Genomic DNA, 23,080 nt, shown 5'->3' on the forward strand with positions numbered 1-23,080 from the left:
GTCTCCCTTTATATGTTAGAGCACGTTTATCTCTAGCTGCTTTTAGAATTTTCTCTTTATCCTTGTATTTTGCCAGTTTCACTATGATATGTCATGCAAAAGATCAATTCAAGTTGGGTCTGAAGAGAATTCTCTGTGCCTCTTGGATTTCAATGCCTTTTTCTTTCCCCAGATCCGGGAAGTTCTCAGCTATTATTTCTTCAAGTACACCTTCAGCACCTTTCCCTCTCTCTTCCTCCTCTGGAATACGACTTATGCGTAGATTATTTCTCTTTAGTGCATCACTGAGTTCCCTAATTTTCTTCTCATACTCTTGGATTTTTTTTATCTCTCTTTTTCTCAGCTTCTTCTTTTTCCATAATTTTATCTTCTAGTTCACCTATTCCCTCCTCTGCCTCTTCAATCCAAGCCGTAGTTGTCTCCATTTTATTTTGCAGTTCAATGATAGCATTTTTTAGCTCCTCCTGGCTGTTCCTTAGTCCCTTGATCTCTGTAGCAAGGGATTCTCTGCTGTTCTTTATACTGTTTTCAAGCCCAGCAATTAATTTTATGACTATTATTCTAAATTTACTTTCTGTTATATTGTTTAAATCATTTTTGATCAGTTCACTAGCTGTTGTTATTTCCTGGACATTTTTCTGAGGGGAATTCTTCCGTTTCGTCATTTTGGATAGTCCCTGGAGCGAGACTGCAGGGCACTTCCCCTGTGCTGTCTTGAATAACTTTGCGTTGGTGGGAGGGGCCGCAGTCAGACCTGATGTCTGCCCCCAGCCCACCGCTGGGGTCACAGTCAGACTGGTGTGTGTCTTCTCTTCCCCTCTCCTAGGGGCGGGATTCACTGTGGCGTGGTGTGGCCCATCTGGGCTACTTGCACACTGCCAGGCTTGTGGTGCTGGGGATCTGGCGTATTAGCTGGGGTGGATCGGCAAGGTGCACGGGGGTGGGAGGGGCAGGCTCAGCTCTCTTTTCCTTTGGAGATCGGCTTTGGGAGGGGCCCTGCAGCACCAGGAGGGAGTCAGACCCAAGGAGGGATGGATCCGCAGAAGCACAGCCTTGGGTGGTTGTGCGGTGCAAGCAAGCTCCCTGGCAGGAACCGGTTCCCTTTGGGATTTTGGCTGGGGGATGGGCGAGGGAGATGGCGCTGGCGAGCGCCTTTGTTCCCCGCCAAGCTGAGCTCTGTTGTCCAGGGCTCAACAACTCTCCCTCATGTTGTCCTCCAGCCCTCCCATTCTTGGAGCAGAAATGTTAGCTTATAACCTTCCAGATGTCACATCCTGCTTGAAAGGGCGAGCCTATGCCAGCCGACTCCATCTTGTTCCGTGTCCTCCACCTTGAGTGACTATGTTCCCGACATGACCCCTTTCCCGGGAAAATCGCAGAAACCTCAGACCGCGCCTCCTCCCTTTGAGTAACCTCCTGCTCACCCATTCAAACTTCCTGATCAAAACATGCCCAGCGACCTGCGTAACAGGACTCCGACCCTTCCCCAGCCAATCGGCCGAGGCCACGACCCTTCCCCAGCCAATCAGCTGAGGCCACAGCCATCACCTCACCAACTGCCCCTAGACCCCTATAAAACCTTTGTGCTTTTGAAACTCGCTCTCTCTCCCTGGTATCTCACCGCTGCGTCGGTGCAGGTAGGGGATTGAGCTCGAGCTAGCTCGAATAAAGGCTCTTTTGCTTTTGCATCGGACTCGGCTCCCTAGTGGTCTTTGGGGATCACAAATTCTGGGCATAACATTTGGGGGCTCGGCTGGGATCCCCAAGACCCCCGAGGGACCCCCGACCCGGAGAGCCTGACTGGCCACGGTTAGTGTCTGTCTGTTTGTTCTGTCTTTTCTGTGTGAGCTTATTTCTGGAATTCTGGTAGTGCCCGACGCGGTCTAAGTGGACGCACAGGAGGACCACGGGCCGGGAGTTTCGAAAGACGTTCCGATTCTCCCTTCTGGAGGGACGTGGAATCCCCTCAAAGGTCTGAGACAAGGTGGGTCACTCCCACTGGTCGGCGTGAGGCCGTCGTCTTTGGAGGGACGTGGAATCCCCTCAAAGGTCTAAGCTAGCTTTCAGTTTTGCTTCCATGGAGTTGGAAGACTTTCTAGGGGCCCTCTGTTTGTCTGTTTTTGTGTTTCTCTCTTTTGCTCTGTGGACTTACTGGATGGACGTTACAGGGCAGGCTCAGACTACCCCTCTACCCACCCTCTTGGCTTAAGCCCTTCCTAGCCCCGCTCCCTCCGGAGCCAAAACCCATTCTTGCTTTGCAGGGGACAAAGAAGAAGAAAAGTCTTATCCAGCCTTCAGCACCCCTCTACCCTGTCTTACAGGGGGGTACTGAAGAAGAATTAATTTTTCCTCCCCCGTATAACCCCTCTAGGATGCCGGAAGAACACCATCCTCCCTCTCCGGGGGAGGCAGACGCTGCTCCGAGAGCGGGAGGCGGAAACACTCCAGTGGGAAGCCCGCCCTTTACCAGACAAAGGGCTCAGAGGGAGCAATCTGCCTCTGCCGCTGACTCCACTATTCTGCTCCTGCAAGCCACCGGACCCCCAGATGCGGAGGGGAATCAGGCCCATCACTATTGGCCTTTCGCCACTAGTGACCTCTACAATTGGAAAGCTCAGAATCCTAAGTTTCCCGAGAAACCGGCAGGGCTTATTGATTTATTAGACTCTGTTCTTTTTACCCATCAGCCCACGTGGGACGATTGCCAGCAGCTTTTGCAGGTCCTGTTCACGACTGAAGAAAGAGAAAGAATCCTCAATGAGGCCCGAAAACTAGTTCTGGGTGCAGACTGGAATCCCACCACCAACCAGGCTCAGATAGATGCCTCCTTCCCCTTAACTCGGCCCCAGTGGGATTTCAACACGGCAGAAGGTAAGGAGAGGCTCCGGGTCTACCACCAGACTCTAATGGGGGGTCTCTGAATGGCTGCTAGAAAGCCAACCAATTTGGCCAAGGTAGGAAATGTGCAACAGGAAAAAGATGAATCTCCGGCTGCCTTTTTAGAACGGATCATGGAGGCATTCCGTACCTATACCCCCATGGATCCAGAGGCTCTGGAAAGCAAGGCAGCTGTTATCATGGCCTTTGTAAACCAATCGGCCATAGACATTAGGAGAAAATTACAGAAAATAGAGAGACTAGGAGAAAAAAGTCTGCAGGACTTACTGGTGGTAGCCGAAAAGGTATATAATAACCGGGAGCCTCCTGAGGACAAGCAGGCTCGTGCCATGGCGGCTGCCAGCAGTAAGCAGACTCAAGACCTGGCCAGAATACTTCTAGCTACCATTGCTGACTTCCCCGAGGAACGAGACCACCATCTCCGGCAGCTGGCAGACGACGCAAGAAAAGGTAAAGGAACCACCAAGGGGGGGAAGCAGAGGCTGCAGAAGGATCAGTGAGCATACTGCAAGGGGATAGGGCATTGGGCCCGAGATTGTCCAAAAAGGGCCGGCGGGAAGGGAAGCAAGACTGATCGAGTAAAAGTCCTAGAGCTAGATGAACTAAGTGATTAGGGGAGTCGGGGTTCGGACCCTCTCCCCGAACCCAGGGTAACTCTTAAAGTGGAGGGGACCCCTGTTGACTTCCTTGTCGACACCGGAGCACAACATTCGGTCCTCTGCACCCCACAAGGAAAACTAGCCAGCAGGAAGTCCTGGGTACAAGGGGCAACTGGTATGAGCCAGTATTCATGGACTACCCGAAGAACAGTAGATTTGGGAACAGGCCGGGTATCCCATTCCTTTATGGTAATACCAGAATGCCCCTACCCGCTGTTAGGACGGGACTTACTGACCAAGATTGGAGCTCAGATAACTTTCAGACAAGGGGGGCCTCAGGTCACCGATGGCAAGGGCCACCCCATCCAGGTACTGACCATGAAACTGGAAGATGAATACCGCCTCCACCAGGAGGCGCTCCCGAGAGAGGATAATATAGACAGATGGCTACAAGAATTCCCCTCAGTTTGGGCAGAGACAGGGGGGATGGGACTAGCTGCTCACAGGACCCCAGTCCTGGTAGAGCTCAAGCCAGGAGAGAGTCCGGTAAGGATCAAACAATACCCCATGTCTCAGGAGGCCCGGAAGGGGATCCAGCCACACATCCGGAGACTACGAAGCCTAGGGGTACTAGTTCCTTGCCAGTCTGCCTGGAACAGCCCCCTACTGCCAGTCAAAAAGCTTCACACAAATGACTACCGACCGGTACAAGACCTCCGGGAAGTAAATAAGAGGGTCACGGACATACACCCAACTGTTCCCAACCCATATACTCTCTTGAGCTCCTTGGCACCCTCCAGGGTCTGGTAACTGTACTAGATTTAAAGGATGCCTTCTTCAGTCTGCCGCTGGCACCCCAGAGCCAACCCTTGTTCGCCTTCAAGTGGCATGATCCGGAGGAGGGCTACAGTGGGCAACTCACCTGGACACGGCTACCTCAGGGATTCAAAAATTCACCCACCATCTTCGATGAGGCACTACACGAGGACCTGGGTGAGTACAGAAGGGAGCACCCTGGCCTCACCCTCCTACAGTACGTAGATGACATCCTGATTGCTGCCGACATGGCCAAAGACTGTGAGCGAGGGACCCAGGACCTGCTGGCTACCCTGGGGACCTTAGGGTACCGGGCATCCGGGAAGAAGGCTCAGATATGCAGGGAGAGGGTAAGTTACCTGGGATATATCCTGGAGGGCGGACAGCGGCGGTTATCAGATGCCAGAAAAGAAACTGTCCTAAAGACCCCTACTCCCACCTCCTGAAGAGAAGTGAGGGAATTCCTAGGATCAGCCGGCTACTGCCGCCTCTGGGTTCCAGGTTTTGCTGAGATTGCCAAGCCCTTATATGAAGCTACCAAAGAGGGGAAAACATTTAAATGGACTGAAAAAGAAGAAATTGCCTTTAATCAGTTAAAAAAAGGCCCTCTTAAGTGCCCCAGACCTGGGCCTACCAGACATTACGAAACCCTTCCACCTCTTTGTAGACGAACATAAGGGAATAGCAAAAGGGGTTCTAACTCAAGCCTTAGGCCCCTGGAACAGCCCAGTGGCTTTCCTGTCTAAGAAACTAGACCCAGTGGCTGCCGGCTGGCCGCCATGCCTAAGAATTATTGCGGCGACAGCACTCCTAGTCAAGGATGCAGACAAACTGACCCTAGGACAGGAGATCTGGATCACGACCCCACACGCCATTGAAGGGGTCCTGAAACAGCCTCCGGATAGATGGATGAGCAATACACGTATGACTCATTACCAGAGCCTCCTACTCAACCCTCCATGAGTGCGGTTCCACCCCAGTGCAGCCCTCAATCCTGCAACCCTGCTGCCCGACCCTGACCTAGGTGCTCCACTACATGACTGCGGGAATCCTGGAACAAGTACATGGATTCCAGATGGAACTGACCGACCGGCCCCTCCCCGATGCCGAGGCTACTTGGTTCACTGATGGCAGCAGTTTTGTGCAAGATGGACACAGGTATGCGGGTGCAGCGGTGGTCACCGAAACAGACACCGTATGGGCGGAGGCTCTACCCTCCGGAACGTCAGCCCAGCGAGCAGAGCTCATAGCCCTCACCAAGGCGCTGACGCTGGGAGCTGGAAAATGGCTTAACATCTACACAGACAGCCGTTTTGCATTTGCCACAACTCGTATTCATGGGGCAATTTATCAGGAGAGGGGGTTACTGACAGCAGAAGGACGGACTATAAAAAATAAGCAGGAGATACTTAACCTGCTTACGGCCTTATGGCTTCCTGCCAAGCTAGCCATTATCCACTGCCAAGGGCACCAAAAAGCTGATAACCCAGTAGCTAGAGGTAATCGAAAGGCTGACCAGGCAGCCAAGGCAGTAGCCCTTACTCCAGTCCCCACCATGACCATACAACTACCAGACCCAGGAGACCCAGTTTTACCAGACCAGCCCAAGTAATCCCAGGAGGAGTTACAGTGGATCAAGAAACTCCCCATGGCCCAGGAGATAAAGGGATGGTGGTATACACCTAACAAGGAGCTCGTGCTGCCAGACCAGCTCGGAGTCTCAATATTAGAGCACATGCATCGGTCTACTCACATGGGGGCCCGGAATCAAGATTCACCAACAGGACACCAAAATAGAGCAAGTTGTATCTGCCTGCAAGACCTGCCAACTCACCAACGTGAGAGCCACATCAAATAAAAAAGGAACCAGGCTCAGAGGCACCAGACCGGGAGCCCAATGGGAAGTCGACTTCACTGAAGTCAAACCAGGAAAGTATGGTTATAAATATCTTTTAGTATTTACAGACACCTTCTCTGGCTGGGTGGAGGCATACCCAACCAAGCATGAAACAGCTCAGACGGTGGCTAAGAAGCTACTAGAAGACATCTTACCCAGGTATGGTTTTCCTGCCATGGTAGGATCAGACAATGGACCAACTTTTATCTCGCAGGTAACACAGGCAGTAGCCAAGGCGGTGGGGGCAAACTGGAAATTACATTGTGCTTATAGGCCCCAGAGCTCAGGACAGGTAGAAAGAATGAATAGAACCCTAAAAGAGACCCTTACCAAATTAACCATGGAGACTGGCGGGGACTGGGTGACTCTCCTACCGTACGCCCTTTACCGGGTTAGAAACACTCCTTACACTCTGGGTTTTACTCCCTACGAGATCATGTTTGGCAGGCCACCCCCTGTTATTCCCAGCCTTCGAGCTGAACTTATTGCTGGGTTTAAAGATCAAGAACTTTTTCTTTCCTTGAGAGGGCTCCAGAGGGCGCACGAGGACATTTGGCCGCGCCTCCGTGCCATCTACTAGGCTGGCCCGACCCGGACACCTCATCAGTACAGGCTGGGAGACTGGGTCTATGTCAAGAGGCACCACTGAGAGACCCTCGAGCCGCGCTAGAAGGGACCCTACATCGTGGTGCTGACAACCCCCACCGCTCTCAAAGTAGATGGCATCGCGACCTGGGTCCATCACACCCATGTTCGGCCAGCAGACCCCTCCTGGATCCAGAAGGACTTCATCACGCGATGGGCCATCAGTCGGGACCAACACAACCTGCTCAAGCTCAAGCTACAGCGCATTCGACCCACCTAATATTGGTAACTCTGTTAACTCTGCTTGTCATTGCTCATGCTGCTGGGAGTCCCCACGCCCCCCAAAACATCACCTGGCAGATCATAGACACCAGCTCGGGGACAATACTTAATCAGACCTCCCAGAGCCACCCCAGGGACGCATGCTTCCCAGAACTTAGCGTAAACCTTCAAACTCTGTTCCCCTTGTCACCATAAATGCAGCCGGTCCCATGATTGGGTCCGTAAGCTACATGACAAGGGGGGAATGAAAGGGCGAGCATATGCCAGCCGACTCCATCTTGTTCTGTGTCCTCCACCTTGAGTGACTATGTCCCCGACATGACCCCTTTCCCGGGAAAATCGCAGAAACCTCAGACCACGCCTCCTCCCCTTGAGTAACCTCCTGCTCACCCATTCAAACTTCCTGATCAAAACACGCCCAGCGACCTGCGTAACAGGACTCCGACCCTTCCCCAGCCAATCGGCTGAGGCCACAGCCATTACCTCACCAACTGCCCCTAGACCCCTATAAAACCTTTGTGCTTTTGAAACTCACTCTCTCTCCCTGGTATCTCACCGCTGCGTCGGTGCAGGTAGGGGATTGAGCTCCAGCTAGCTCGAATAAAGGCTCTTTTGCTTTTGCATCGGACTCGGCTCCCTAGTGGTCTTTGGGGATCACGAATTCTGGGCATAACACTGCTTGCTGTCGGAACACACTCCATCAGCCCCTCCGCTTTGCAAGCCAGACTCAGGGGTTCTGCTTTGCCAGAGGGCCGCCCCTCCGCCCCGTCTCCCTCCCTCCAGTCCGTGGAGCGCACACCGCCTCTCTGCCCTTCCTACCCTCTTCCATGGGCCTCTCGCTTGCGCTTGGCTCTGGAGACTCCGTTCTGCTAGTCTTCCGGTGGTTTTCTGGGTTATTTAGGCAGGTGTAGGTGGAATCTAAGTGATCAGCAGGATGCGCGGTGAGCCCAGCGTCCTCCTACGCCGCCATCTTCCCAGGATCCCCATAGTGGGAAATTAAATAGCGTTTGGTTATTATGATTTTTTTTCTAGAGGAATTAGAAATCTTCTATAAGTAAGGATGTTGTACACTTCATGTAATTTAAAACAATGCAAACAATCTTAATAAGTTTTATCTCACATAAAAGCAAGTCGAAGTGCAGGATGGAATCAAGGTGTGACAGAGGTAGGCTCTGGCTCAGTTTCTCTTGGCTCTACCCTCCAGGTCTTGACTTTATACTCACGCTAATTAGTGGAAAGACAACTCTAGAACTTCCAGGCATTGTATATAGAGTTGGCAGTGTCCATTGGAAGGAGGTGTTCATCTTTTCTTGTGACTTCTAAGCAGCAGGAACCTACTCACAGAAGATTCACAGATAACTTCTCTCACTTCTCATTGTCCTGGATTTGGTTACATGTACTATCGTTTAGTTTCGTTTGTTTTGTTTTTAAGTAGGCTTCATGCCCAGGGTGGAGCTCAATGCAGGGCCCAATGCAGAGTTTGACCTCAGGCCCCTGAGATCAAGACGCTTAAGCAACTGAGCAACCCAGATGCCCCCATTGCATGCCCTTTTCTAAATATATAGTGGCAAGGGGAATGTAATTGGTTTAGACTAATCATTTAGTCAACCAAGACCATTTTGGCAGAAAAATGTATACAAAGAGCTAGATTTTTTTAAGTAAAAATTTCTATCTTGTATTCTTTTAAAGCTAAAGGAGAGGTCAATTTCACTTGAGAAAAAAGTAACATACAAATTATCTCATTTCCATTTTTTTAATGAGCATACGAAAAATGGTAATCTTCCACCGAAAAATTACTGTTACGCACATTCTCAAACATGATTTTATTTTTTAAGATGTGATTTTAAAATCCTTGAGTAAATTAGATTTGATTAAATATCTCAAACATGTTTCAAAAATTATCTAATAATATTAATGAAGATAGATGATATTAAAAATTGTGAAAAACTAAACTTTCATGTATCCTTCAAACTTTCTGTATGCTCATTGATTCTCTCTGTTCAGTTTCCAAAGGGTAAAAAATCACAGCTGCCATAAGGAATCTTATAACTCTTGTTACAAACGGTGTTTTTAATTTTATGTTTGATGATTTATAGTACTTATGATGTCTTATTTCTGCTCCTGGAAAAATATATGAAAAAGGTCACCACATGACTACTTATTTTCCAGAGATTTTATTATTGGCAATGGGTGGGAGATTGATGTCTTAGGGATTCGCAAGATGGAAAATATATATATATATATATATATATATATATATATTTTTTTTTTTTTTTTTTCCTGATAAGTTCCTTTGCAGGTTAAACTGTCTGGTCTGGTCATGCAGTAAGAAAACATTTAACTTAGTCTTACCCAGCATTTGATCATGCGTTTCTACTATGGTAGAATGAAAGTTAATATCTTGATAAGATATTATTTCTTAGGATGATATTTTGGGAAATGATGAGTCAGCAAATGGAAGAATGGTAATGCTAGTTACCAGAAATGGAGGATTGGGGTTGGCATTTTGAAGATTGAATCTTGGTAAGCAGAAGCTGAGACAGAGTTTGGGGTGCTATATATCTATTAGGTTATCATTGCCTGTGAAAGAAGGGAGAGAAAGAAGAAATGGACCAAGGGAGCAGTTGAATTGTGAAGCAGGTCTGACAAAGCCCTAGCTTTGATGGAGAGTCCTGATGGAGAAATATGAGAAGTGTGTCAGAATTGCTAGGTCTTTATATATCCACCTAGCTTAGTTACCAGATGGCTACTAGTGAAAATGGTGTGACCTCAAATGTCTTCTCTAGCAGAGGCAGACCTTGAAGGAGATGACAGCTGGTGTCTGCCTATTGACTGTCTCCTTATAGCTGGACAGCAAGCCCTTCCTTGAATAGGAATTTTGGTAGTTGTCCCCGATATCTACCATACTCCTCACTGGTGCTAAGTTCCACTTCTTCATATACATCCAGAGCACAGCTTCTCCAGGATTTCTGTGAGCTTCTCTTCCTGAGAAGAAAGTGGTGGTCTTTGGAAACAGAGAGATCAATATGTATGCTTCTTTTCAGACTCTGATAGAAATAAATGTATTGACAGAATCAGAGCACCTAGTTTATAATCAATGGGGCTCTTGCTGTATTTGCTGGTGAAAGTGTGCTCTCTTTGTAGTGTGGGATTTTTAACCCTTCATAGTGTGAATTACAGTTACAGAGAGCACAGAGTCCACCAGTGAGTTATTGGGAGTAGAAGGTAAGTGAGACCACTCATACTTCTATCACTTGATTTCTGGGCTTATATATTCATTCTGTTTGGTGACATCATGCCATATGCAGTTCTTTCTTTCAATGCCTTGTGGGGGAAGATACTTTATCCTTAAAGAATAATGGCTCTTCATCTCTACCTTCATAGCCATTCCAATGCTCTATCAGGCCAACAGGTTCTGGGGAGTGGAGTAAATGATACATCCAGTGAATCCTGTGGTCACGAACCCACTTTCATACCTTGTTTGCTGTAATGTTTCCCTGGTCTGATGAAATGCTGTGGGATTCCATGCCAATATAAATACACTTTGTAAGACCTTACAGAGTTGTGCTAAGTTCTGGGACAAATGAGAAAAAATCAGAATATGTATCTGTTTCCTTGAGAGCAAATATCTGGGCCTTCCAGTGTACAAGGAGCCCAATTGGTGTCCTTGAAAAATAGTGCCATAGTGGGAACTGAGCTGTTTTCTATTGCCAGTAGGTTGACCATTAGGTTCTGGCAATAGCTAGATAAGCCTTGATAAATGGAAGCCTATATTGTTGGGTGTATGCATACCTTCTGAATGTTTGTGTCCCCTCAAAATTAATAATTTAAAAATATAACACCCAATGTTATGGCATTAGAAGTGGGGTCTTTGAATGGTGGTTGGATAATGAAGGTGGAGATCTCATGAATGGGATCAGTGCCCTTATAAAAGAGGCTCCAGAGAATTAACTTGCTCTGTGAAAATACAATGAGAAGTCTGTGACATAGAAGAGAGCTCTCAATTGACAATCTTGGCACCCTGATCTCAGACTTTCAGTCTCCAGAACAGTGAGAAATAATTTTTTGCTGTTGTAAGTCACCCGGTCCATGGCCTTTTGCTATATCAGCCTGAATGGAGCCTTCTATATCTGCCATGATGGCAACTTCATGAAATGCCCATCATATCTACTTTGAGGTGGCTGTTGACAGAAACCATTGGCAATGTCAGGTGCTTATTTAGTTTTTCCATGGTGAATGTTTTCTGGTGGCATCAGTATGTAATATTAAGATTGTCAAGCTTTATGTCCATTTCCCTATGTTTAATCACATTCCTCTACACAAAATCTGCCTATCCCTAACCTTGCATTTTCCCCTTTGTCAACCCTAATAAGTTGTCCAGTCCATTTACTATTACCCCATAGTCTTTAAATATTCTAATCTCATGTCATTTATTTTCAACACAAAGTGGATGACCAGTGGTACTGCCCCAAACTCTTCCCATTAGAAGACTTTTTCCTCATAGCAATCTTACATGGCCATCCTAAGTGAGGTTATAATGCAACTAATATTTAATTTGGGCTTGGACCCATATATTGAGCCAACATACTCATGATGCAAGTTTGGACTTTTTTCTCCTTCAGCAGGTCATATGGGGAACCTGATATGACCACAGTTGTAAGCTTAAGGGTAGGCAGTAGTGCAACAGTGATGGATGCCATTGTAGTCCAGGTTTCCTGTCTATGCAGCTTTTTTTGTGCCCTTTGGTCCGTTTCATGGTCAATTTGGGATGTGCCTCTTCTATATTATGTCAAATTGCTGCTGAGACCACTTAAACTTATGATTTGTTGGCTGACAGATCCTGTTCTGAATGGGTAGTTCCAGATCCATGCTCACTTAATGACCATGGCCAAGTGTTCTGTCTCTACTAGACCACAAGAATTCCACAGGCTGTTTTTTAAGGTGTATAATTGTCTGCCTTATTTAGCATGATCTTGCTCCAGAACCCTTGGGGTTTTTCAGAAAACATGATTTTGTCTGGTGAATGGCATGGCCTTGTTGCAGAATCCCAGGGTCCTGAATTGTGAATTTTACACTGGGATTTGCCACATATCGTACATTGCATCTTTTTTAACCATGATATCTCCAACACCATAGGGCCTGTAAAATCATGTGGCATGAGTATCAGAGCTTCTTGCACTGTAACATGGATCAGCTGCAGAGCCCTTTCTGTTCTGGGATTCTTTCAAAGCGGGAAGCTTTTCACTTTATTCAGTATATGGGCCTGAGAAGTATTCTTAGTGGAATATGCTTAGGTGTGGAACATGCTGCTACCTTAATCTGAAGAAACATACAGAGAAATGCTACCAGAATCTGAAAAAATGCATTGTAATTTTTTTAGATGGTAGGATATGAAAAATGCAATTATCTGTCTCCTACTTGTGAAGGAGATAATCCAGCATGCACCTGACCACTGGGTCTTTAAAGGTTGCAAGAAGGGCCCCTGGGTGGCTCAGTTGGTTAAGCAGCCATCTTCCACTCAGGTCATGATCTCATGGGTCATGGGTTCAAGCCCCATGTAGAGCTCTTTGCTGACAGCTTGGAGCCTGGAGCCTGCTTCGGATTCTATGTCTCCCTCCCTCTCCCACTCCCACTCTGTCTCTCTCAAAAATAAATAAACATTAAAAAATTTGCATAGATGTTGTTGGGATTTTCACTTTTATAGGATTATCTTCCATTCTCTGTAATATCAATGTGGGGCTTGTACCAGCTGCCAAACATGTCACTCCAAAATACACATACGGTGACCAGGGAAATGCTACCGGGTAGGTCTGTAGACCCAATGGGACCACAAGGCTGACTTCGTTTACTGTTTGGTTTGTATATGATACCTTTATTATAGGAGCCCTAATGATAGACAGGGTTCTGGTTACCAATGCCAACTCAGACACTGTGTCAAACATTTCTCAAAATTTCTGAGTATCTCTCTTTTTCAGACTTTACAGTTACTTGAGCAAATGGCCATAAATCACTTTGAAAAGTATCATAAAAATCATTACTGGTGTACTTGCCATGATGTCCTTCTTCCTAGGAACTTGGATACATTTTCAGCCAATGATTTCCACATCTGAAATCTGGTTCTCTTCTCAAATAAGACAAGGAATCATGACTTTTTTTTTTTTAATTGGGGTGACTGACATCAGCTACTCAGTCACCCATCCTTATTTCTTCTGAAGAGAAAGGTACACACCGATTTTCTCTTAGGTAGAATGTTTTCTTTTCATCGTGTCGGTAGCTTTCTACAGATCAGGCTCCCATTGGCTGCAACTCCCAACTTACAGGTCATTACAATAGCAACCCCTTGCCCCCTGGTGCTTAAGCCACAAGCCACACCATTCCTTATGGTCTTGGTAGGTAGTGTGTCCTCTGGGCTTTCCTGGGGAATGTTATCATCTGGAGGATGTTTAGGGCATATATTGCATACCCATTCCCAAATGGCCACTTCCCCAAACCTTTTAATCCCTTCTTTCACCATTTACCATAGCAATTCTATCCTTTCTACTTGCTACAATGCCGGCACCACTTCTTTTAAGTTTCTAAGTATCATCCTAGTATCAAGTTGCAGCACCTGCTCTTTGCCAGTGCTAAATCTGCTGTCCTGTGAGCGCACTCCCAATTTCTTTCCTACCCAAGTGTATGTTCTAATAACTGTTATCAAGCATCTTCAGAATCTGGCTGTGTCTTTACTCTCTTGGCTCCTGCCATTATGTGCTGGTTAGGTCTTGCAACTACTTTGAGATATAATCTCCTTTCTTCATATCAGACCTAGCAATGCCCCAGGAAAATTACATTGTAAATTAATCCCAGTTATTGGCATAGTGACCAAGACAAGAGATGAGGTCAAGTTCTGATAAAGTGACCTATTAGCTTTTAAGATAGAACCCTCAGCATTTTTCTTTACCATGGAAACAGGAGATACTGTTTTTTGTGTGTCTATGTCTATAGAGGGTTGTGTATGATAAAAAACAGGGCACTTCTTTAGGCTCAGAAGTTTGAGAGTAGGGTGGCAAGTCAGAATACATAGGAGTATCCACCCAAATACCATCATCCCACGCAGGAGCATCCACCTAGATGTCAGTCTCAAATTTTCCCACCTAAGGCCCTGACTATGGCATAACAGACCTGCTTTGGCCTTGCATTTAATTTTCTTTGTAGTTAAGTCACTCAGACCATTAAATCATGGGCCTGCTCCTTAACTTCCTCTGTCCTTCTGCTGTAGAAGATGAGAGCTTTGTAATGAAACCAAGGAAATCATGTTTTTCACATTTGTTTTTCAATTGCCTGATACTCATCTTTAGCTGTTCTTTATCCTTCTGTAATGCATCAGTGGCCTTCAGCAATAATAACCCAATATTCAAACTCATTAGTGTGTCCCCTCCTATTGGTATACCATTCCACTTCATGTCTTAACAATTGGACTTCCAACTTGTGTCAAGGACAGTTTGTGTGTTCTTGCCCTCCCCACCCAAACCCCTAGTAATGGAGGCCTCCTCTACTAGGACAGTAAGTAATCCAGAACTCTATTTAATTTCCCACATTCTTGGACTAGTCTTAATATGTATTGCCTCAGTCTGGATTCCTCTGAAGTAGATTCTAAGATAAAGTAGGGTATAAGTTTATTGTTGATTGAGACCTGTGAAAGGAAGGAGGAAGGAAGTGTGTTGGACAGAGGGAGGAATTGCATTGGGGGTGCCCAGGAAAGACTTGGCTAATCGAGTAGGGAACTTTGGATTGAGTAGAGCCTGTTTGAGTTGCTCTCCCTCACGCTGAAGTGGCTCACTGCAGCTAAAGTAGACCCTGAAGGAACTGACACCTGGAAACCATCTGCACACTGTACTCTGTACCTGAGCAATGTTATGTGGAAGGGGTATCCGGGTGGTACAGTTTCATGTCTACCATGGGGGTAGAAAAGTTTTTCTAAAGGAAATATCACTTTTCTTCTTCAATCTTTATATAAAGCCAGATAGATGAGAGACTATCTTAACTCTAAAGGGCCTTAATAAAGGACATTCTAGAAATGCCTGGGTGGCTCAGTAGGTTAAGCATCTGTTTCTTGATTTTGTTTCAGGTCATGATCTAATGGTTCCTGAGATCGAGCCTCCTGTCGGGCTCCATGCTGTAAGCACTGGATCAGTGCTTGGGATTCTCTCTCTCCCTCTCTCTCTCTTTCTTGCTCTCTCTCAAAATAAATACATAAACTTTAAAAAAAGGAAATTCCAAAGCCTTCCTATTACCTTTTATTTCAAAACTGTGCTGGCTAAAACTATGCTAGGTAGAAAGAAACAACTTTTTTGAAAAGCCATTCTGAAAACACTTATTTTTCCTCCCTGATGATGCAGAAAATTATATGACTGAATGCATGATGAGTGTAATTCACAAGACTTTTATTATTAGGTCAACCATCTTGGCAAGCCAAGCACTAGAAACGCCTACAGATAATCTTTCTTTTAAAAGCACCATGAAGTTCCTGCCTTAAAGATAGGTAACAACCCTACCAAATGGAACACAGATTCTGTGCAGAGAAAAGGTCAAAGAACCAAAAATAAATTAACTTAAAATGGTAGACTTTATGAATTTCCATGTAGTTTCCTTTCTTTCTATTTTAGACTTTAGTCTCAGATACTATGTATTATTGTTTCATGTTTGATATTAACTTACAAGTATCTCAAAAATCATAACCCATTCTGCCCTTAGGGAGGATGCTGGTGTCAATAATTTTTTACATTGAGTTTTATAAATATAATTTCATTGATTGGGTGGCATTTTGTAATACAGAGATATTTGTGATTTTTAACTCTCCACAGTTCAATAGAATGTGAAACCATCTCTATTTTGTTCAGTTCAGCCCATATTTTAATGTCCTTTCAGTGTGACAGGCTTATATTAGGGGCTGGAGATACACAGATAAATGAGACATGCGAATAACACATTATTAGCTACTTATGGGGATGCGATGTTTGAAATTAAGCTGGGCTTTTAGCATGCATATGGAAGCAACAAAACCTCATTATCTGGATTCTTTGTATCTTATATTTATTTGGGTACATTATCCTCATTTGCATAATCAAACATGAATTCCTGTTGTCTTTTTAGAGCTAAAGATCGGTGCTTGTAGGGCTCAAGATATGACATATTGAAGGATCTAACCAGAAGAAGGCATTGCAGTGTTTGTAGCTAAACCCTTTCCAGTCCCCATTCTCTTTAGTCCTTTGTAGGGAAGAGCAGTTGTACACAATAAGCCTTGAAGCAGAACCACTCTCAAAAGCAAACGTAAATGTTAATAGTATTACACAAATCCCATTATGCCTTTTACTTTTATTATGTATTATGACTTAGCACATCGATTTGTAGGAGGTTTTGAGTCATTGATGTTATTGAGTTTTCTGTTTGGAGCTACTCACAGATATGAAGAATTGGAAAGGAAGTCATTCATGCACTTTTTTTTTCTGAAATCAATAATCTTAGAGTCTGACTGATTAGTGTCTTCAAATGCTGTCACAGTTGATTACAGAACCCTGCGAATAAAGGTGTAGGTGGTGCAGGAAAGATTATTGTTCTCACTGTGAACTCTGATTTTTTTTCTTCCAGGTTACAGAAAAAAGAACCTAAAGGAAAATGTAGGTCAAGTGCTTTTATCCCCTGCAACTTTCAGAAGTGCAATCACAAGTGCAATCACCGTGACTGGTCCTGATTTCTAATGATGGAAAGAGAAGGGTGAAAAAGCAATGGGCAAGTGTTTTTAACTCTTCTTTTTTACATATGAGACAGCATAAATCAGGTTTTTAAGGAATTATGGGTATATTCGATTTAGCCTGATTTGACTTTGGCTATTAGACTAAGCTTTTTATGTGACTCCTTCTGGTGATTATCATATTAACATGACAAAGTGAGAAAAGGAGAAATTAAAATGTATGTTTATAAGGCACCACATTTAATGTGCTCTCTAGTTCTTTCATTAACACACAGCCATTCACAAAAACAATTATTTCCTAAACATGTGGGTGTCTAAGAGGGTAGAGATGCTTTGTTCATTAGTGTAATTATTATAAAATCAGATCCACTTACTTTCTTGTTTATAGATATTTATTAATTAAAAAGATAATTTATAAGCATTCACAGTACTTTCTATTATCTCCAAATCAGACATATTTGTTTTCTAAATGAACTTTCTCATATTTCAAGAATAATATTATTTTAATTGGGGCAGTATCAATTTAATTAATGTAATTAAATATATTATGAAACTTCCTATTTTATTAGAATTGGCTATGTTGAATCTGTGGTGCTAATGTATCATGTTAGAAAAGTGAGTACAACTAGAAAATGAATACAAAAATCTCTGTGCTTCAGTAAATATTTTTGCACTACCTTCAGTTTTAAGCCAGGCCTGGATATTTAATGTGCATTTCTAGGATACGGGGTGTTGACAAATATATTCCAGTTTGTGGGAGTGATATGGTAAGACTGAATTAACCCTAGCGTGATGCTTTGAAGGCAAAGTGATGGGAAGTGTTGTCAGAGGTTGAGAGCACAAGTCACTGGTAGAGATGAAAAAGTAGAAGGGATGGAGAGCTGATGGAGTGGGAAGACTGGTCATATTTACATTTTATTTTATCTATCTTATTATTTTGCCTCCAATTGGCCAGAGACACATATCTGGACACACCTCTTAGAGGGGAAGGTAGACAATACAGAATCAATTAAGCAGGCTTGGAAAAATCACTCCCTCTGAGGCTCCTAATTAACTCATTAGAAAATGAAGGTGTTGGATTTTAGTGATTTTCAATTATAAGCTTTTTGCATAGACCATATCATAAGCAGTTGTTATATGTATTGCAAAAAATGTATTTTCGCAGTAGTGGGATCACCTTTTGAAATATTATAAGATTTTTTCCTTATTAATATTTTGTCTCTGCCATGATGACTGGTTTTTGAGCCTAGGACTTGTTGACTCAGCAATGGGAAGACCAAATACTATCAAGATAGGATAAAAGATAAGACTTAAGGGAAATTTCTCCTGGATAAAAATGGGAAATAGAATGCTCTTTTTTTGTGCTGGGGGAAGAAATTAGAGGAGAGAGAATGAGAGAGAGTGCCAAGTAGCTGGACCCAGTGTCTTAGCGAATTGATCTTCCACCATTCCTTGGTGTTAAATTTTGGGGATGGAGGGGTAGAAGTACAGTTCTAAGTTTGGGGGTAATACCTCGCTTCTCAGGTGTAGTCTGTTAACAACTGTAACAAGGCTCAGTACTTATGTCTCGCTGTTACCACATCTTGAGAATGTGAATTTATTCCAGGAAAAAAAAAAAAGATGAGAGAAAAGGGAAATAGAAATCCAGAATTAATTTACATTAAAATAAATTGCTGTATATCAGGGTTCATTATCACTGTCTTTTAAACAGCTGGTCATAAGATACTAGTGCCTCTTGAAATCAGTTTGGGGGTTAACTATAGCATAACATAAAAATATGCAAGTGCTTTCCACATAGCGGTATATGTTTGGTGAAATTGAGGTTCAATTTTATTATCGATGGCTAAATCTATCTGAATATACCTATATCCATATATCTGTATATTATATCTATCTATATACACACTCACATACATATTCACACTTCTGTTGTATTATATCACAATAAGAAAAAAGAGTCAAAGAGACGAAATCCCATTACTGTTGGTGGACTGTTTAAGTAAAACAGCGAGGTGTTTCAAACTGGAAGAAGTGACGTTATCTCAAATGGAAATTTAAGTTTTCTTTTTCATTACCAAATGAGAATGGGAGCTCCAGAATGAAGATGAAATTGCAGTGATTGAAAATAAGCAATTTTTCTCCTGAGTTGTGTGTATATTATGACCCTATCACACTAAAAATAATTAAAATACTTGACTTTGTGAGTTACTTTGTAAGAATGGACTGGAATCAAGATTCTCCCTTAAATACCTTCTTCTTCTTCTTCTTCTTCTTCTTCTTCTTCTTCTTCTTCTTCTTCTTCTTTTTGTATTCTGATAAGCCTTCTTGATTGAGAGGAAGTAGGAGGGTTGCAGGCAATTTATTGGGAATTGTTCCCACTCCAGGAAGTCCCCATAATTTTGTGTATTGTACTCTATATCATTTGCCATTAGGAACATAATGAAGAATGTTTATTCCTCTTGCTTTAGGAATCTCTTAAATGCCCATAAGCCATAACCTATTTATCTTTCAAATCCTGAGGAGGGAAGGAAGCATGGACAAGATAAAATAAAGGGTCCTTAGAATTCTGCTGGTGCTCCTGCCATTAGTTGTCTTGAGACAATAAATGTCTACTCCCTCACCTGGTGACACATTTGCTGGTTTAGATGTTTTCAGGAGTAAACAAAGAGTGGAGAAAAATAGGTAAAGATTAATTAGTGTCAGAAAGTCCCTTTCCTACTTCCCACTACTAAATTCCCGTGGCTGGTGAATTACAACCTAAGAAGCAACTCCTCTTAGTGAAGGCTGCTTCTCCTGGGCGGTGAGGGTAAAGCCTTGGGCTGAAAATTCTTTTGGTGGGGATTTCGGGGCTTCAGTCTCTTCAGCCTAGGACGCCTCTATCTTCGCCATCCTTGAACTCACAGGCTTGACACACAGTAGAATCTGGCCCTATTAGCCAGATCATTTTTGCCTGACAAAGTAGTAAATCTTCCTAGCAGAATATGAGTGGTCAGGCTGTTCTTGGCATGTTACTTTTCCAAACTAAATGTTGGAATAAGTGTATCAAGTTCTCTGAAGAAAAAAATCAGATTATTATTGAAGTTACATTGAATCTACAAATGAATTTGTCTTTCTATCTGTGAATATGCTGTATCTCTCCATTTTTGTAGGCTCTTCTTTGACATTTCCTAATAAAGCTGTGTATTTTTCACAGTAAAAGGCCTGCCTGGCTTTATTAAAATTATCTCTAAGTTATTAAATATTTTTAACATTATTGTTAGAAACCTTAATTACAATCCGACTTATTTGTGGAAGGTGTTTGGAAATGCAATTGGCTTTTACATACTAACCATTATCCAGTTATCTTGACAACACTTTACTGCTTTCTAATCATTTTTAGATTGTTTTGAGTTTTTTGTGTGACAGTAACATCATTTGTAAAGAAACACAGTTTTATCCTCCTCTCTTATCCCCATAATTATTCATCTTGTTATATTGGCTGTGATGTCAAATAAAAGTGAATAAAGGGGGGCGCCTGGGTGGCGCAGTCGGTTAAGCGTCCGACTTCAGCCAGGTCACGATCTCGCCGTCCGTGAGTTCGAGCCCCGCGTCGGGCTCTGGGCTGATGGCTCAGAGCCTGGAGCCTGTTTCCGATTCTGTGTCTCCCTCTCTCTCTGCCCCTCCCCCGTTCATGCTCTGTCTCTCTCTGTCCCAAAAATAAATAAACGTTGAAAAAAAAAAAAGTGAATAAAGGGATGATGGTGGGCCATCCTTTCTTTTTTTAGAGTCAAGTCATAAAACTTTTAGTCCACTTACATCATCTTAATATACATGTTCTTAACAATTACGCTTGAACTGATATGGAAAATTTCATGAAAAATTAAACAAACCTATCCATCATCTTAAGTTATTTCTCTCTTAACTATTTTTTATAGTCATGCATGTACAGCACAAAAAAGGAAAAGCCCTAAGTTAAACACGTGGTTTGTTAGTTTTACTGGTGGTTGACACACATGAAATAATGGATATCAGGAAATTCAATTTTACAGCCTCTTTTCTTCTACATTTGTTCTCAGGTTGTTTAAAATTTTTGGATGCATGTAAGTGTAGCAAAAATAATGAAGGTATACAGCAGGTAACTTTACAAAGTATGAAATATGAACCTTTTCTGCCCTTATCCAGAGCAAAATGGGTCACAACTTTCTGTAGAGGAACACTTCTGTAGCTGTAGTCAAAAGTGTGCACATTGAAAAAAAGGTACCGCATGGGGAATATAGTCAATGGTATTGTAATAGAGTTGGATGGCAACAGATGGTAGCAACACTTGTGATGAACGTAGTATAATGTCTGGAGTTGTCACTATGCTGTATACCTGACACAACTGTAGCATTGTGTGTCAACTGTACTCAAGAAGAGTGTGCACACTGAGATTGTGTATTCCACAAATACACTCCATTCAGCATGTAATATCTCTTGAGATATCTATTTCTATGACAGCCACAACATCTGTCAGCAAACAAACCACTAGGCAGTATGTTTAGAAATGGAGGCAGATTTAACACTGGCCCCTATGAAGTCACTGTATACTATGGCAAACATAAGTTGTATAAAAAAATTGCACATCCTTATAGTGAGCACCTCAGAATAAAAACGAATACCTCCCAAGGAGCACACTTGTCATGATGAGCCCAGGGTGATGTATGGAATTGTTGAATCAGTATATTGTACACCTGAAACTGATAGAACTCCCTATGTCAAGTAAACTAGAATTAAAATAAAAACTTAATTAAAAATAAATAAATACAAACCAAAAAGAGACAACTCCCTAAAAGTTAACTGGTTCTGCTCCTCTAATATTGAGAAAAATAAAAATTCAAATAGAAGTAACATAAACATTTTGCAAATCATAAACAAAAAACAATCTGTGGGATAGCATGGATGACAAACGGTCTACTGTGTAAATTTTAGAATGAGGTATATGAAAGTTGGAAGGCTAGTTGGTTTCCTCCCCCTTTCTCGTGCTTGTCTTCTTGGGTATCCAATGTCTGTCTGCAAGGTCAAATTGCCTCTTAGTCATACATACAAAGCCCAATGTCTTTGTATGACCCCTCGCTCAGTATTTCAAGGTCAGCAATAGTCTCATTTCATGTTTTCTTCGTAAGAGAGCAGGCTTGCTCAGAAGAGTTCAGACCTCATAGTGGAATACAAGAAAGTTAAGGACAAGACTCCATCTGATAGGATGAGTCCACTGACATTTCCTTTCTGCTGATTTCAAAGTTTGTTGGTATGCTTGTGGTGACTGATCCACAATCCCTCTCCTGTAGACACCAACAGAAACCTCAGCCACATAACCATAATAGTCTTTATTCACTTTCAAATAGAAGACTTTGCTCTATGCTTGTGAAGCACTGTGATCAAGAATTTCTCGAAAAGAGATTGCAGATGTACTCTAAGCTTGGTTTCTCTCTGTACAATGAAAAATCTTCCCCCCACCCCCCCAGCATCTTGTCTTTAGTTCAGGACTTGAAATGACTCTCCAAAATGATGTATGTCTTCTTATAACATTTTTTACAAGTAACTGAGAAAAGATTACTCTCCTCATTGGAGATAATTCAGCTCCTTGCTCAATTACAGACAGGATGCAGGCTGCTGTGTCATTATATTGCTTAGTCCACTTGGTCAATTTTGCTTTTATTTCAGCCTAAGTTTTTTCCTTTTTGTCTAAACTGGCTGGTAGAAGATGGACGGGGCTTAGTAATCTCTTCCTTTTTTTTTCTTTCAAAAATATTTTCATCAGATCAATGGTGTTCTCCTCCATTTCTGAATTAATAAGAGTTTTTTTTTTTTAAATCATGAATTTAGATTGAATTTTATCAGATGCTTTCCCTGTGTCTATTTGAATAGTCATATTGTTTTTCTCTTAAATGTCTTAATGTGGTGAATTATAGTTATGGATTTTCTGATATAATACTGGAGAACAGTCTTACACATTTTCTTTTTATATAATTTATTTTAATTGTTATATTTACCCATAAAGACATATTTCTCCATTGTTTTTAACTTTATTAAGAAGTATATGATGCTATATGCAATAATTTAGGTTTTTTTCTGTAAATAATCTATTGTTAATGTTCACACATATTACTGCAGTTAGCTATAATTCATTCATTTTGACCATTGCTTCATATTTCACTTTGAAAATAAAAAATTTATTATTTGCTTATTCATATCCATTATTGAGACTTTTTGTAAGCCGTAATAATTAAGACAGTCTGTAACTGGCACAGGGATAGA

General features: G+C 42.9%; 1 protein-coding gene across 1 annotated transcript in view; it reads left to right on the forward strand.

The window, feature by feature from the left end:
* LOC124524331 (uncharacterized) overlaps positions 1–16,814 on the forward strand; it is a 72,970-nt gene extending 56,156 nt beyond the window's left edge. The window contains 9 exon segments of the mRNA XM_047096543.1: positions 2,372–2,527; positions 2,614–4,302; positions 4,305–4,909; positions 4,911–5,356; positions 5,358–6,092; positions 6,094–6,337; positions 6,736–7,080; positions 12,782–12,881; positions 16,705–16,814. Coding sequence (XP_046952499.1) covers positions 2,372–2,527; positions 2,614–4,302; positions 4,305–4,909; positions 4,911–5,356; positions 5,358–6,092; positions 6,094–6,337; positions 6,736–7,080; positions 12,782–12,881; positions 16,705–16,814 — 4,430 coding nt within the window.
* The last annotated feature ends 6,266 nt before the right edge of the window (positions 16,815–23,080 follow it).

This window comes from Lynx rufus, unplaced genomic scaffold (assembly GCF_022079265.1).
Source record: "Lynx rufus isolate CCGP_SWC_20201006 ecotype Redwood Valley unplaced genomic scaffold, mLynRuf1.p SCAF_10, whole genome shotgun sequence".
Classification (NCBI taxonomy): domain Eukaryota; kingdom Metazoa; phylum Chordata; class Mammalia; order Carnivora; family Felidae; genus Lynx; species Lynx rufus.